General features: G+C 40.3%; 2 protein-coding genes across 8 annotated transcripts in view; one reads left to right on the top strand and one right to left on the bottom strand.

Annotated features, from left to right (window-relative positions):
• HERC3 (HECT and RLD domain containing E3 ubiquitin protein ligase 3) overlaps positions 1–13,982 on the top strand; it is a 113,750-nt gene that overhangs the window by 84,346 nt on the left and 15,422 nt on the right. For 6 of the 7 annotated variants that reach the window (XR_005382867.1, XM_038582152.1, XM_038582153.1 and 3 more), the window contains 2 exons: positions 929–995; positions 1,484–1,566. Coding sequence is in view for 6 of the 7 variants with exons in the window: in XM_038582152.1 (XP_038438080.1) it covers positions 929–995; positions 1,484–1,566 (150 nt within the window). In the remaining variant the exon portion in view is untranslated. Of the gene's footprint in view, positions 1–928; positions 996–1,483; positions 1,567–3,496; positions 6,632–13,982 lie in introns of those variants that run through there. The other variant, XM_038582155.1, reaches the window with a different exon arrangement.
• Positions 8,422–10,386, bottom strand: NAP1L5 (nucleosome assembly protein 1 like 5). The gene has a single exon (XM_038582158.1). It carries the CDS (start codon positions 10,286–10,288, stop codon positions 9,752–9,754), a length of 537 nt encoding a protein of 178 aa, XP_038438086.1. The 5' UTR covers positions 10,289–10,386; the 3' UTR covers positions 8,422–9,751.

Genomic DNA, 13,982 nt, shown 5'->3' with positions numbered 1-13,982 from the left:
CTCTCTTTCTCTTTCTCTCTATGTCTATCATGAATGAATAAATAAAATCTTAAAAAAAAAAAAAATGATTCCTACGTGGAGGGATTCCTGGGTGGCTCAGTGGTTGAGCATCTGCCTTCAGCTTGGGGCATGATCCTGGGGTCCTGGGATCCAGTCCCACATCGGGCTCCCTGCATGGAGCCTGCTTCTTTTCTCTCTCTGCCTGTGTCTCTGCTTCTCTCCCTGTCTCTCATGAATAAATAAATAAAATCTTTAAAAAAAAAAAAAAAGATTCCTATGTGGATAAGGTAACTTTGTGGCTTTCTTATGATGGAAGGATTAGTCTGATACATGTGGATGAAGACATTCTGCAGGGCCAGTATAGTACCATATCCTCATATTTAGATTTCCAAGCAATATCAGAGTTAAAAGAACCCAAGTGTGTCGGATACAAATCTTTCTGAGTTTCTTCATAAATTTAGTAAGACTTGTCAGTGGGAAAAGAGAACAATTAACGAATGTCTTACAGATCTGGCATTTTTTTTTTTTAAGACTTTATGTATTTATTCTAGAGAGGGTTGAGGGAGAGAGAGCAGGGGGAGGAGCAGAGGGAGAGGAACAAGCAGACTCTGCACGGAGTATGGAGCCTAGTGCCGGGGTTGATCTCAGGACCGAGATTATGACCTGAGCTGAAACCAAGAGTCGGATGCTCAACTGACTGAACCACCCAGGAGGAGCCCCTGCCCTATATATATATATATATATATATTTATTTATTTATTTATTTAAGGGTATAAGTAACACAATTTTCTGTCAGTCTGGACTTATGTTTATCCTAGAATCTTCTTTTAGTTTTTCCTTGCAAACAATCTGGATACATGACTAAGGTAGAAACACTATTACAGTGTCTAACGCGCCTCTTTTCCTTTCTCTATTATTCTATGACTAGGAGTCTTCAAGAACTTTTAGATTACCCTGGGGAAGATATTGAGGAGACTTTCTGCCTCAATTTCACGGTAAGGATTTCCACAGTTTAATTCTGATTGTGGTGTTCCCCTTCCTCATGCTCACAAGTCATAAATGAACATAGTTGTTCTCCAGATCAAAGAATAAATTCAGGGTCTTTTCTGAGCAGGTATTATTTTAGTTATAATTGATTGTTAAAAGAATTAAGTAAATATGTTGAGTAAATGAATGATTCATCTGTGAACTTAAAATCACTGAAGCACTAGCCCTCTTTACTCTTGATACATAGATTTCTTTTCTAGAGTTCATATTGTTTGCTCTTTGGTTGCATTTATTGGCAATTGCATGCCTTAAAACACAGGTTATCTTTTAAGGTGCTGATGTTTTCTGAATCAGGTTCTCTTTTCCCAAGAATTTTCTGTGTAATAGGTAATGATTAAGCTACATTTGTTCCTAAAACTTCTCTCAGTCATTTGGATTCTAGGAAGATAAGTGGTAAACAGAATTGAAACGTCTCTTTTTTCCTCCTTAAATATAGATTTGTCGAGAAAGCTATGGAGTGATTGAACAGAAGAAGCTGATACCTGGGGGAGACAAAGTAACTGTGTGCAAGGATAACAGGTTAGTCCTGACTTTGGACCCTTGCAGATGTTGCTACATTATTTCTCTGCACTTTTAAGACCAAGATAGAAGTTAAATGTTAATCCCTTCTTCAGAGGATGCAAGGGTGATGGAGCAAGAATTTGTAGATTTTAATTAATTTTTAATATTAGAGAAAGCACCAGGCCTAGATTCAGGAGATAACTGTTGTAGATCTAGAAAAATGGAGAGACTTCTTCTTGCATCTTTTCACATTTTTAAAGACCGCTAGAGGAGTCTAATGTAATATTCAGTAACCTTCTTTGTCATGTAAACCTTCCGGACTATCCAGGGAGCCTCAGCATTGGGGAAAATAAGTACCCAACAAAAATGGCTCAGATAATGAAATTAGCTTGATTCCAGGAACCTAATATAGAGGCTAGTCTTGTGTCCAGTAGGTGTTTCAACCAAGACTCAGTAAGAATCCCTTGGAGCTAAACGTACTGTCCTGTCTTTATCTGCATAGCATTAATATGTTGTTCACAGCAAATGATGTTTATTTTTTCAAATAAGAACAGACTTATATATTCCTTGTAGTCTGATGTTTTTAGAATTGGGAAATTTAAGGTAGATCATAGAGTGTTTTTTTCAAACCAGAAGATTTCTCTTTTAGTTTTAGTGGTTGTTTTTATATATATGATATGTATTCAAAGGATGTCTGAGCTTTTGCATCAGGTTTTATACAAGATAATATGTGCATCATTTTATAGAAGCTAATAATGGGCTAGGCCTGTGGCCTGTGGAAGGAGCATTCAGAATGTCTTTATACTGTGATGAGTCATCATAGAGCTCTGTGTGTTTGATACACTGGGTTGTGCAGTGATCTAGTGCAGATGTAGGCCATTGGAATGCAGTCTGTAGTTGAGGCAGTTCTTGGGACTTAACAATTCTTTTGTATCTTCATAAAAGTATTTCTCTTTGAGTACTTTTTGTCTGCTTTTTTTTCCCCTCTCTTTCTGGGTCTGAATTTTTCCCTCTTCCTGTCTTTGCTTCTCCTTGCCTATCATACTCACTGTCTGTCCTTATTCAATAGATATTTCTTTGTATCAACAATTGAATTGACTGCATAGTTGAGAGACAAACTGTGCAGGAAAACCGAAATATAACACAGTCTCTTTAGGGAGTAAGCTGTTCTCATGAGCCAACCATATTTCAAATGTGCAGTAGACTAAATTGGGTGATTGAATCTGAAGAGTTCAGAGAAGTCAACTTGGACTGGGAGGACAGATACGGCATAGAACTAAGTTGGAAAGCTTCCTAAGATTGAGTAACAGAAAGTAGAGACAAAGACTACAGTAAAAAGTGAAAGGTGCTCCAAAGAGTGATCGCTTAACCTTGGCTGTTATTTTAGGGAGGGAACAGTGAGTGGTGAGTGTGTGGGGTATGAGTACTGGTTGGGGGACATTGCTAGGGGGACCCATACTAGCTTAGCCTTGGGGGTTATTAGATTGTGGAAGTCTTTGGAAATTAGAGAATTTTAGACTTCATTCAACAGGTAATAAGAAGCCACTGTTGATTTGTGAGCAGAGGAGTTGCATGATAGAAGTAGGTTCCTGGCAAGCTTTCTTTTTTCATGCTTTCTCCACTGTTTATATCTGTGCTGACACATACATACTCATGGACAGTGCTTAACCCTAAGAATGGTACTCAGAATTAGTGTGGAAGAGTGTGCTTTTGTTTAAAAGGCATGTGGGAGGGGGATGGTGGGGTGGCCCGGTCAGTTGAGCATTGGACTCTTGTTTTCTGGCAAGTTGTGATCTCAGAGTCATGAGCCCTGTGTTGTTGGGCTCTGTGCTCATCGCAGAGTCCTCAAGTTTCTCTTTCCCTCTCTCCTGCACTCTCTCTCTCCCTCCCTCCAATAAATAAATAAATCTTTAAAAAACATGTGGGTTCCTTTTCTCTTACTTTGCAGTTGTTTGCTACTAATTGACTTCAGGGCTGCTCCTACAACACATTTTCAATAAGGATGTTTGGATGCCACAGAGTTTCCTTAAAAGAAAGGCAATACTTAAATCCAAGAGTAAAAAGAAGGGAGCCCGCATCATTCTCTTACTTGTATTATGAAGCTCCTATTTACATGACTTCTAAAAAGTCGCTTCAAAAGTTTTCAAGTCTTTTTACTTGCTGTAGTTTTAAAAATTGCCAGGCAGAAGGTGGTGGACTCCTGTTTTGATTGCCAACACACGGTGTTTGAGATTAACACGTGGAACTTCTGTCTTTGGTGAAATTTAGGTTTTGGCTTTTCTGGGTCACTAGCACTCAGCAAGCACACAGTGAACTCATCCATTCTGTCTTAGGCACTGTGGTACATGCCTTTGCACTAGTGACAGGAGGCAGACCTTATTTCTGTCACACAGTTACCTATTGGAGAGGCTTCTGAGAACCTAGTATAGTTATTGCCACATTGCTTAGTATCACTGTCATGGTGAAGCACAACTGGAAAGGCATGAGTGCATTTCTCTTCTTTTTATTTTGTTCTGCAAAAGCAGAAATATTACCAGCAAAGCCTATTGAGATCCTGGCAAGAAATGCATACAACTGTGAAAGATTAATCATTCCAGCTGTTTTTCCCTTTTATCTAGTATATGTCATAATCTCATCCCTAGGAGTTGGGGTCCTTTTTGGGAATTTCTTAGATGGACCTAAGAAAACTAGATAAAAGAACTATAAAAATAATGCCTGCTGGATTTTTAACTTGTGGAGAGTAGAATACACAGATACTGCTGGTATTGAAGCTGTTTTGTTAACAGTGAAGTATTTGCTGTCACCACTGCCCTGGAGAAAAATGCTAGAAAGATACTAATTCTATATCCGTAATTTATTATATTTCATTTGATCTTAAAATTGCATTCTGTCCTTGGACAAGAGCTGCAGATATCAAATGAGTTACAAGCATCCAAGTAAAAGAACATTCATGGGTGAATGCTAGTGGCTACATCATAGCTAAATCTTCCCGCAGCTGCTAATCACATCTGCATAGTGACTACTCATGGTGAAGTATTTCTCACATTGTGTAACATGGTATTATTACCATTAGTGAAAAATCCACATATCATTTTAGATTCCCCCAAATTGACCTCAATTTAATGTAGTCAAATTAAATACAATAGAGGTCTTCTCCCATTTCTGCCATATTAAGGAAGGGATGGGGAAAATAATAAAAAGACCACCTAGTAAGGCATGCAAGTGCTCCAAAGGGCACCCAGAATCCATAGTGAGAACCTGAGGGAAAAAAATCATACGTGACAGACACCTTGAGTTCCTTAAGGTCTGCTGAAATTAGGACTGCTGACAGACTTGAGTTGATCTCTCAAGATAGTCTATAGGACTTTAAGATCTACTTTGTATTTCTCATTGGGCTGTTCTCGGAATAGCAGATAATTAAAATGCCAGTAACATTTCTTGAGTGCTTATATTTGTCTAAGTACTTCACACGGAATGCTCCCCACTTCACGGATGCAGAAGCTGGGGCACGCACAGAGAGGCATATGTTACTTGTTCAGGGTTACACAGCTAGAAATCTAGGATTCAGAGCCAGGCATTGTGAGTGAGAGCTTGTGCTCCACCCCTCTTCCCCAACCTAGGAAGAAAAATGACTTAGAACGTTTGCTATTTTCCTTTCAGGCACAACTACGGAGTTTTTAAAAAACAAAGTTGGCATAGTTAAAAATAAACTATATATATAAAATTATATGTTGGAATTTTTAAACTTAGCTTGAGACAATGCTTATATTTACCATATATTTACGGACACCCTTCATGATGACTACACAGTCTGCCATGTGAATGTGTATGTTCTGTTCTCTCACTTTGGGGTATTTGGCTTCTAAATTCTATTTCTCTCCCTCTTCCTTAATTTTTAATAAGACCCATGAAGCATCTTTTGTGTAAAAAGCTTTGTTTGCCTTTAAAATTGCTTTTTAATGATAAGATCTCAAGGGTGAAATTGAATTAGTGTATATCATTTTGAATCAGTTGATAGATGTTTTTGCTAAATTGATTTTATTAATGAATTATATATCAACTTGTATATTATAAGTGTATGAGAGTACTCATTTTACCTAATCCTTATAAACACTGAGTATTCTCTTAAAAAAAATTAAATTCTGTTGCATTTGTAAAATTTTGCGTTTCTTGCACACAGGCTACTTTTCGTATTCTACAGAGCTTTGATGCATTTGACTGTGAATTAGATAGAAATGGACAATATTGTGAATGTACTAAATGCCACTGAATTGTTCATTTAGATGGCTAATTTTATGTTATGTGAATTTCTCCTCAATAAAAAGTGTTTGTGTACATGTGTATGCACGTGCAAATGTGTCTCTGTGTCTGCCTTGAGAGGAAACTCTCAGGCAGGGAGAACTGCTGTGTCATGCTTTGGTAGTGAGCATCAGGAATGCGACACTTTTCTGCGTAATGCTCTGAGAGACTAAATTGAATGTGTAATGTGTGCTCCTTTTCTTCCTGCCAGTTATTTGGTGTATTGCTGACAAATTTGGGCATATAATGGATTAACACTGAGTGATAGTGCTTGATCCACCTTGAAGGCAGAGTATCCTGCTAGATATTAACATGCAGGTTTTATGGTTGCCTGAGGAACTATCAAATAAGCAGTGCAGGAAACAGGGTAAATATCAACCCAGTTAGGAAACGTTGTAAACTGCCTGACATTGTGAAGGGCATCGTTGAGTGTCCCAGTGTCCTGGGAAAAGTGGCCAACAGTGGTGTGACTGGTAGCTAGAAAACCCTACAGCTAAAGTCTTACCCTAAGTGGAAGGAAGACTGCTGGCCAGAGCACTCGGCTGGAAATGCATGTGTTGCAGAACTCACCGGAGCCTGGGTCAACTTAGGTCTGCCCTCTCAGACCCCTGCCTGCCCCTGGGTCTTTCTGCCCCAACCAGGGTTGTAGTATTTCCTCTTTTTAAACTAGTCTGCTGGCATTCTTTATGTATTCCTGTATTGAGACTAAATGATCTTAAAATTTGTGGGAACTCTTTATTATATTAAGATTGTTAAACCCTTTGCCATTCATATTTATTGTAAATTGTATCCCTAGTTGTTTGCTTTTGAAAATGTGGAGTGCTTGTGTTTAAATCTCTATAACTTACGAATTTCTGTGTTGTGTCTGTTGATTATTTCTTTTGGTCTTTTATCACCAATCTCAGCCTTTCCCTGTCCAATGATTGATAAATACATAATGTATTCTCTTCACTTAAAAAAATTTGGGAGGGGTGGAACTTGTAGTCTAAGGTAAAAATCTGAATTGTTCCTATATTGCTAGCTTCCTTAGCTATTCTTATAGGTAAACGTTAGATTAATTACATTAAGTTCCAGATTCAGTTTGGGTTTTGATTTGAAGTGTGATAAAAGTTAATTTGGGAAGAATGGACACTTTTGTGGTATTCAGTCTTACCATCCAAAGGCCCGTTTTACATTTCTTTTTTTTTCTTTTTTTTTTTAATTTTTATTTATTTATGATAGTCCACAGAGAGAGAGGCAGAGACATAGGCAGAGGGAGAAGCAGGCTCCATGCACCAGGAGCCTGACGTGGGATTCGATCCCGGGTCTCCAGGATCGCGCCCTGGGCCAAAGGCAGGCGCCAAACCGCTGCACCACCCAGGGATCCCCTGTTTTACATTTCTTTCTGATTTTTTCACTTTTCACATAGGTTATACCTATTTTTTATTTGAGGTTTTTATAAATGTTTTATTTCTATTGTGAAAGAGTCTTTCCATATATTTTGATCATTATTGGTACCTAGAAATAGTTAATAGTTTTGTATATTTATCTGGCAGCTGGTCAACTGCTCGAATTTAGTCAATGTTAATAATTTTCAGTCATTTTTCTTGGGTTTTCTATATATAATTACATGCTTAGAAAAAAAATTTTCCCAGGTAGTTAGACTCCTTATTTGTTTCATTCATTTTTTTTTTTTTTTTACTAGATGGATTTAGAAAAATATTAAAGGAGTCTCTTATCCCTAGAGATAAGAAATACTGAATTTTATTAGTTTTTGCTTCTATTAAAATAATCATATAATTAAGATAATCATTGACTTCTTGCATAATATGTTACCTTGATTTTTCTCTTTCGGCTGGCCTGGTCCTAAGGATGATTAACATTATGTTAAGGTTTAACTCTACTATTGCCAATAGCAACAGGTCGGAGCTGCCTTCCTGTCCTTAAGGAAAAGTGGCATAATTTCACTTGTGTAATTTTAACCCTTAAGTGAAATGGAAGAAATGCATCTGAATTTTTAAGTTTTAGGGGGGAGGGTTAATTTTTAGACTATTTTGCTTCATTCAGGATGCCCAGATGTTAAGGTTGAAGTAGCCTTGTTTTGCATATGCATAATATCACATGTAAAAGTCTTTTATCTATTCTGGGAGGAAATCAAAACCTTATTATATATTGAGGAAACCAAAATGAGATAGATTATTGAATTTCCTGTTTTCAAATTAAAGTCCACATTCTTTGAGGAGGAATCGATAAACTTAAGAATACAATGATGTCTGTTTTCTCCCCCTTTTGTACCTGGGGAGGGAAGGAAGATTGAATTTCCAATCAGTGTCTTTATCTTTCATGTAATAATAAAACAATAATTAAATAATAATAGCTGAAATTTCTTGAGCACTGAGTGTGTGTCAGACCTTATCCTACAGAACTTGTGTATTAGCTGACTTGTTCTCCATAATTGTGAGGAAGAGGCTGTTACTATCCCCTTTTATAGAAGGAGAAACTGAAACAGATCAACTGACTTGTGTAAGGTTCGTTGCTTGTAAGAGGCAGAGCTGGGATTTGATTCCAGGCAGGCAGGCAGAGTATTCCGAGTCCTTTTGTTTTTTGAAAATACTGTTTTATTAACACTACAGTGGTAAACAACTTTATGCTTATGTTTTTTTATAGATCACTGAATCACACAAAGTTCAAAACCCACAAGGAAGCTTAGGAGTCTTTACATTTAATGTGTCCTTCCTGAAAATCCTTAACTGTATGCCAGTCTGTCTTCAAGCATTAAAATTTGAATATGCACCATTTTTTAAATTTATTATGTCACATTTACATAGCAAAATAATGAAGGCACAGCTAATACAAGCAAACTTAAACCCTTCTACTTCTGAGCTGGGGGTGGGGACACACACTTGTATTGGTTCTTCAAGTATTTATTTTTTCCAACATTAGCTTCATTGAAGAGTTCTGATAATTTTCACAGCTACATTCTAAAAGCTACATGACAAAAAGACTTCACAAGGATCAAACTACATAAAACACTGAATACACATGCTTTACAGGATTTGCTACATTCTACATCTTTTCAAGTAAATTAATATTTCTAGAAAGCTAGGTAAAGGGATTGAATACTTAAAACATTTTGGGGTTTTTTTTTCCACCTTTGTAAACAGACGCTACCAAGAACACACATAAACATAAGACTGTAAATAACGAACACATACGTTGACAATATTATACAGGTTATACACCCTCCTTCTCAGAACCATGTTGCTTGTCTTAAATTCAAATATTCAGAACATTCTTTAGAATGTGAAGTGGCAGTTTTCCAGACCTCATTAAACAGTACTGTCATGATCTCCATCACAGGCTTCCACAATTCCATCACTCTTCTCTGAAGTGTAAAGCTGATGTGTGGGTTACAAAAGCAAAGACTTAAAGATGAGAGTCTTCTGCTTTTTCCGCACTGGAGAATGTCCGGACTAAAGAAACTGAAGAATTAAGCATTGAGAACATGTTCATTCAGTCTTGGTCTGGGTGTTCCGTGTGTAGTGTGATGATGGTGGGATGAATAGGTTTCAAAGTGACATTCTTCACATCTACTTGACACCCTTAAGCCTCAATTGCAGTCCGTGCAGAAGAGATCATGGAAAAAAAAAAAATCATTTTAAATTTAACTGGTTTTCTTCAACACCTTTTGATACATTTATTGTGTTCAAAATGAAAAATGTGAAACGGGCTGGCCAGGATCTGATTGCTTCAATTGAACTTAATTTTAGGAACGTCAAAATTGATTCACATTGTATTTTGGTCCCAAACCTGAGCCTTATTTTTAGAAGTCCACCAATATTCAAAAAAAAGAAAAAGAAAGAAAGAAAGAAAATAGGGGGTTTTGTTTTCGTCGTCACTCTTCCTCTTCCATCTCTGGCCCCGCTTATTTCTTGGCGTCATCAGGCACTGCAGAGTGGGGACCCTCATCTTTGGCAGCCGCCGCCTCCACAGCAGCCTCCGCCGCAGCTTCCTCCTCCTCCTCCTCCTCCTCCTCCCCCTCCTCCTCATCCTCGTACTCTTCCTCGTCGTCGTCGTCCTCCTCCCCCTCTAAGGTCCATGCACACCCCTCCATCTCACCGGTGAGCTCTTGGATCTTGGCAAGTAGGGGCTTATAGATGTCGTTATACTTTTTTTCCAGAGCCTGAAATTCCTTATCAAATTTGGCTTCTATCTTATCGCAGCGCTTCTGCAGCTTTTTGAGGGCCAGGACTCGGCACTTCACCGAGTTGGGCAGGCTCTCGATAAAGTCATTTTTGGGCTTCGGCGCGTTGTCCGCGGGGGTCTGGGGCTCCTCGGCCGTCGGACCGGCCGCGCTGTCCGAGTCTCCCCCCTGCGCGCCGCCTTCCGCCATTACCTCCTCCGCCGCCTCCGCCGCCGCCTGGCTCGGCTCCGCAGGCCCCTGGTTTTCCGAGTCAGCCATGTTACAGCAGCAGCCGCGGAGCTCTAGCGTGGCTCCCGCAGACACCCGCGCCCGCGCTGCGCCAGAGCGGTCCTGCGGCTGCGGCACGCGGCGGTGACGTCGGCCGCGGCGGTGACGTCGGCCGCGCCGCGCCCCGCCCCCCTGCCGCCGCCCCCGACTGGCGCTCCGCCGTCAGCTGACGGGCGCCCGCGGGCCCTGGGGCTGCCCGCCGCCTCCCTGGCACCGCGGCTGACGTCCAAGCGCGTTCCTTAGGCGCTCGCCCCCGCGGAGCTGGGCTGGGAACGGCAGCAGGTGCCCGAGGCCCCCTCTTCGGGAGCCGCTTGGGCGGCCTCCGCCCTCCTGAGTCCGCCGCTCTGCCCCGCTCGCGTCCTCGGACCCCACCTCGGGGCTGTCGGCCTCGGCCTCTGCAGCACCGCACAGCTGGCCTTGGTCTGGCGTCAGTGGCTTCGGCCGCCTCCCTTCCAGACGGCGGAGGCACGGGAGAGCGGACCCTCCTCTGCCCGCCCTTCGGGGACGGGGGCCTGTGTCGGAGAGGGCAGCCCACGCGGGCAGATGCCCACCCAGCGGCCTCGGTCGTCCTCAGCTTAGTGCCCTGTGTGTTGGCGGCACGTCTCTTAGCAAGAGGCACCCTGGAAGCAGTTTTGCAGCCATTTGGATAGGGAGTCTAAGGACCCTTGGTATTCTGGGGTGTGTTCTGGAAGTTCCCTCAGATCCTTGTCCTGAGGGCAGGAGTAAAGCTGGAGAACCGCCAAAGACCGGCAAGGCCCCCCCACGCCCGGGGTAAAGCGTGTGTTCAGTGCGGCTGTTCGTAGGGGCGCCCCCGTGTGCTCTCAGACGTGGTCCCCCAGTGCACTCCACGGTTCAGTCCGCTTTGTGGTCTTGCTGCTGATTTGCATCTGAGAACACTTTTTCAGAAAGGTCCTAACTAGAGAAGTCTCCTTTTCTGATAGCAGGGTGAGTAGTCGCTTTATGTTACTTCTTCCCCCTTGCTTTTATCAGGCCGAATGTAGCTTCTTGAATTAAAGATGACTGCACATACTTGAGGTATGGAAGAAGACGAATGATCCTTCCAGGGATTCCGTAGGAATGTTTTCAAATGCGACAGGAATTGATTTAAATGTTTTTCATTCACCAAATTGGGACTTACTAAAGCTCTTCCATCAAGCGTATGAATGTTAGGAAATTACTTCCCAGAGTACATTTGATGTTATCTTACGGTTTTTATGAATATTAGTTAATATGTAAAGCACTTAATGCTGACACGTAGCAACCACTTGGTGTGTGTTTTTTTTTTAAACAAAATAATTGCATTCATGAATATGCAAGGTAACCTGCATTAATGTTCCCTTTTAAGAAGGACATTTTTGTGCCCTTCCCCAAAGAAAGGAACCATTTACAAAAAGCCCAATATATTCCCATTAGCAGACATTCTAGGGTGTTTTTGTTTATGTATTGGTGATTCTTGTTGTCTGTTTACTTTCTTAATTCTGTTCCAGTAATTTACTTTCCCCTTTTCTGTTACCATTTGTAGTGACTGGGTTTTATTGGTAAGGCTGACATATCCGTTTTAGCTCCGACTGAATTTAATGTGATAATACATCTATATTTAGTTGGTGACATTATACATATTCTATATATCTCCCATTGTTAGGAGGTGGAAGCATCCCCCAAACTGAGAATGATTCCCCAAACTGAGAAGGCACTTTGAGACCAGAAGATGAAGCAAGCCACTCCAAACAGTTTACACAGAGCTTTGTTCAGGGTAACTTACTAATAGAGGGGATTGGGTGGGGGATGATCCATGGCAGCTGCATAGTTACTCTCTGCAAAATCCAGACCATAGTGCCAGATTCTAGAGAGTGAGGAGCCACACAGGAGAGCATTATGGTGAGTCAGAGGGTTTGCATACATCTCAAAGGGCTTGCATGCACCTGATAGCTCACCTTTAATTGGATCTTGTGACACCACCTTTGCATCAGGAAGGGAAAGACCAAGGGACGCCTGGGTGGTTCAGCGGTTAAGTGCCTTTGGCTCAAGGCATGACCCTGGTCCAGGGATCAAGTCTCACATCAGGCTCCCTGCAAGGAGCCTGCTTCTCCCTCTATCTCTCTGCCCCCACCCGCCCTGTCTCTCGTGAATGAATGAATGAATGAATGAATGAATGAATGAATGAACAAACGAACGAACGAATGAATATCTTTAAAAAAAAAATGAAGGGGAAAGAACCATGTTATCTCTAACAGATTCATGGGCCATCCTCATGGGCCTCCTCATGGGAGGCCAAAACAAGCCTCCCCCATCTGGGCCTTGGTGGTGAATTCTAAGGTATGTAGATTAATTTCCAAGGGGCCTAAAACATGTAGCCCCCCAAGAATGGTCACTGAGCAAACATGAGAAAGATGGAAAGCCAAAGACTGAGTCAGTATTGTCAGCATTCCTACACCCATATATTCTGTTTATCATCTCCTGATGGTTGCAGTTATCTTGAAGTTAGGAATACCTTTTCACATTTTAAAGATAAGGAACTTAGAAGCAGAAAACTAAAGTGAAGTAAATATTTTGTTACTATATGTATTACTTGATTGGCATAATCAGAGACAGAAAGTGGGCCTTTTAACTCCTATAGTGTAGAAATTGTGACAGACTTTTAAAAAAGCCCCACTTTTAATAAAATCCATATGACCTATTTGACTTACTTGAGACAAATAGGATGTGCTCATCTTTCAGGATTTTTATGTTGTCTTAAAAATCTTAAAATTTCGTGTTAAGCTAGGTCTGTTCTATTGAGATAGGATTTATATATTATAAATAGATGTATTTCATGTATAATAAGAATATAATTAATCGATGTGTAATAAAATTCATCCTTTGCTTTGGCAAATACAATCATGTAAACACTACATTAATTGAGATGCAGAATAGTAACATCATCCCAAAATACTCCATCACAGTCCTTCCCTTACTGTCAGCCCTGGTGATCACTGATCCATCTCTAAAAAATTTTTTTTCCAGAATGTCCTATAAGCGGAATCCTATGTGTGTGAACTTTGGAGTCTGGCCTTTTTGACTCAGTATAATGCATTTGAGATTCGTCCGTGATGTTGTACATTAGTCGTTTGTTCCTTTTTATTACTGAGTAATAATATTCCCATTTGGGTTGTTTCCAATTTTTTGTGACTACAAAAAATGCTGTAGTGAACATAAGTTTTTATTTCTCTTGGCTATGTACCTAGAAGTAGAATGTTTGGTCATATGGTAAATATACATTTAACTTTTTAAGAAAGTTCCACAGTTTTCCAAGGTGACTATACCATTTTACTTTCACATCAGCAATGTACGAGTTATAGTTACTCCACATCTTCAACAGCATTTGGTATTGTTGGTTTTTTTCCCCCCTAATCTGCTAGCTGTGTATGGTATCCTTAATGGCTAATGATGCTGAGTATCTTCTGATGTATGTGTCATTCATGTATCTTCTTTGATGAAATGTCAGTTTATAGCTTTTGTCCATTTTCTGAGTTTTTTGCTTTCTTATTTTTAAAAAGCTTTATAGATTCTAGATACAAGTCCTTGTGAAATACTTTCTACCAGTCCATAGTTTGTCTTTTTCTTCAAAAAACAAATTCAAAATTTTGATAACTTTTTTCTTTTATGGATTGGGCTTTTGGTGTCATGTCTAAGAGATCTTTGCCAG

The sequence above is a fragment of the Canis lupus genome, chromosome 32 (genome assembly GCF_011100685.1).
Source record: "Canis lupus familiaris isolate Mischka breed German Shepherd chromosome 32, alternate assembly UU_Cfam_GSD_1.0, whole genome shotgun sequence".
Lineage (NCBI taxonomy): Eukaryota > Metazoa > Chordata > Mammalia > Carnivora > Canidae > Canis > Canis lupus.
Note: the sequence above shows the minus strand (reverse complement) of the source record. Positions and strands in the feature narration are given on the sequence as shown.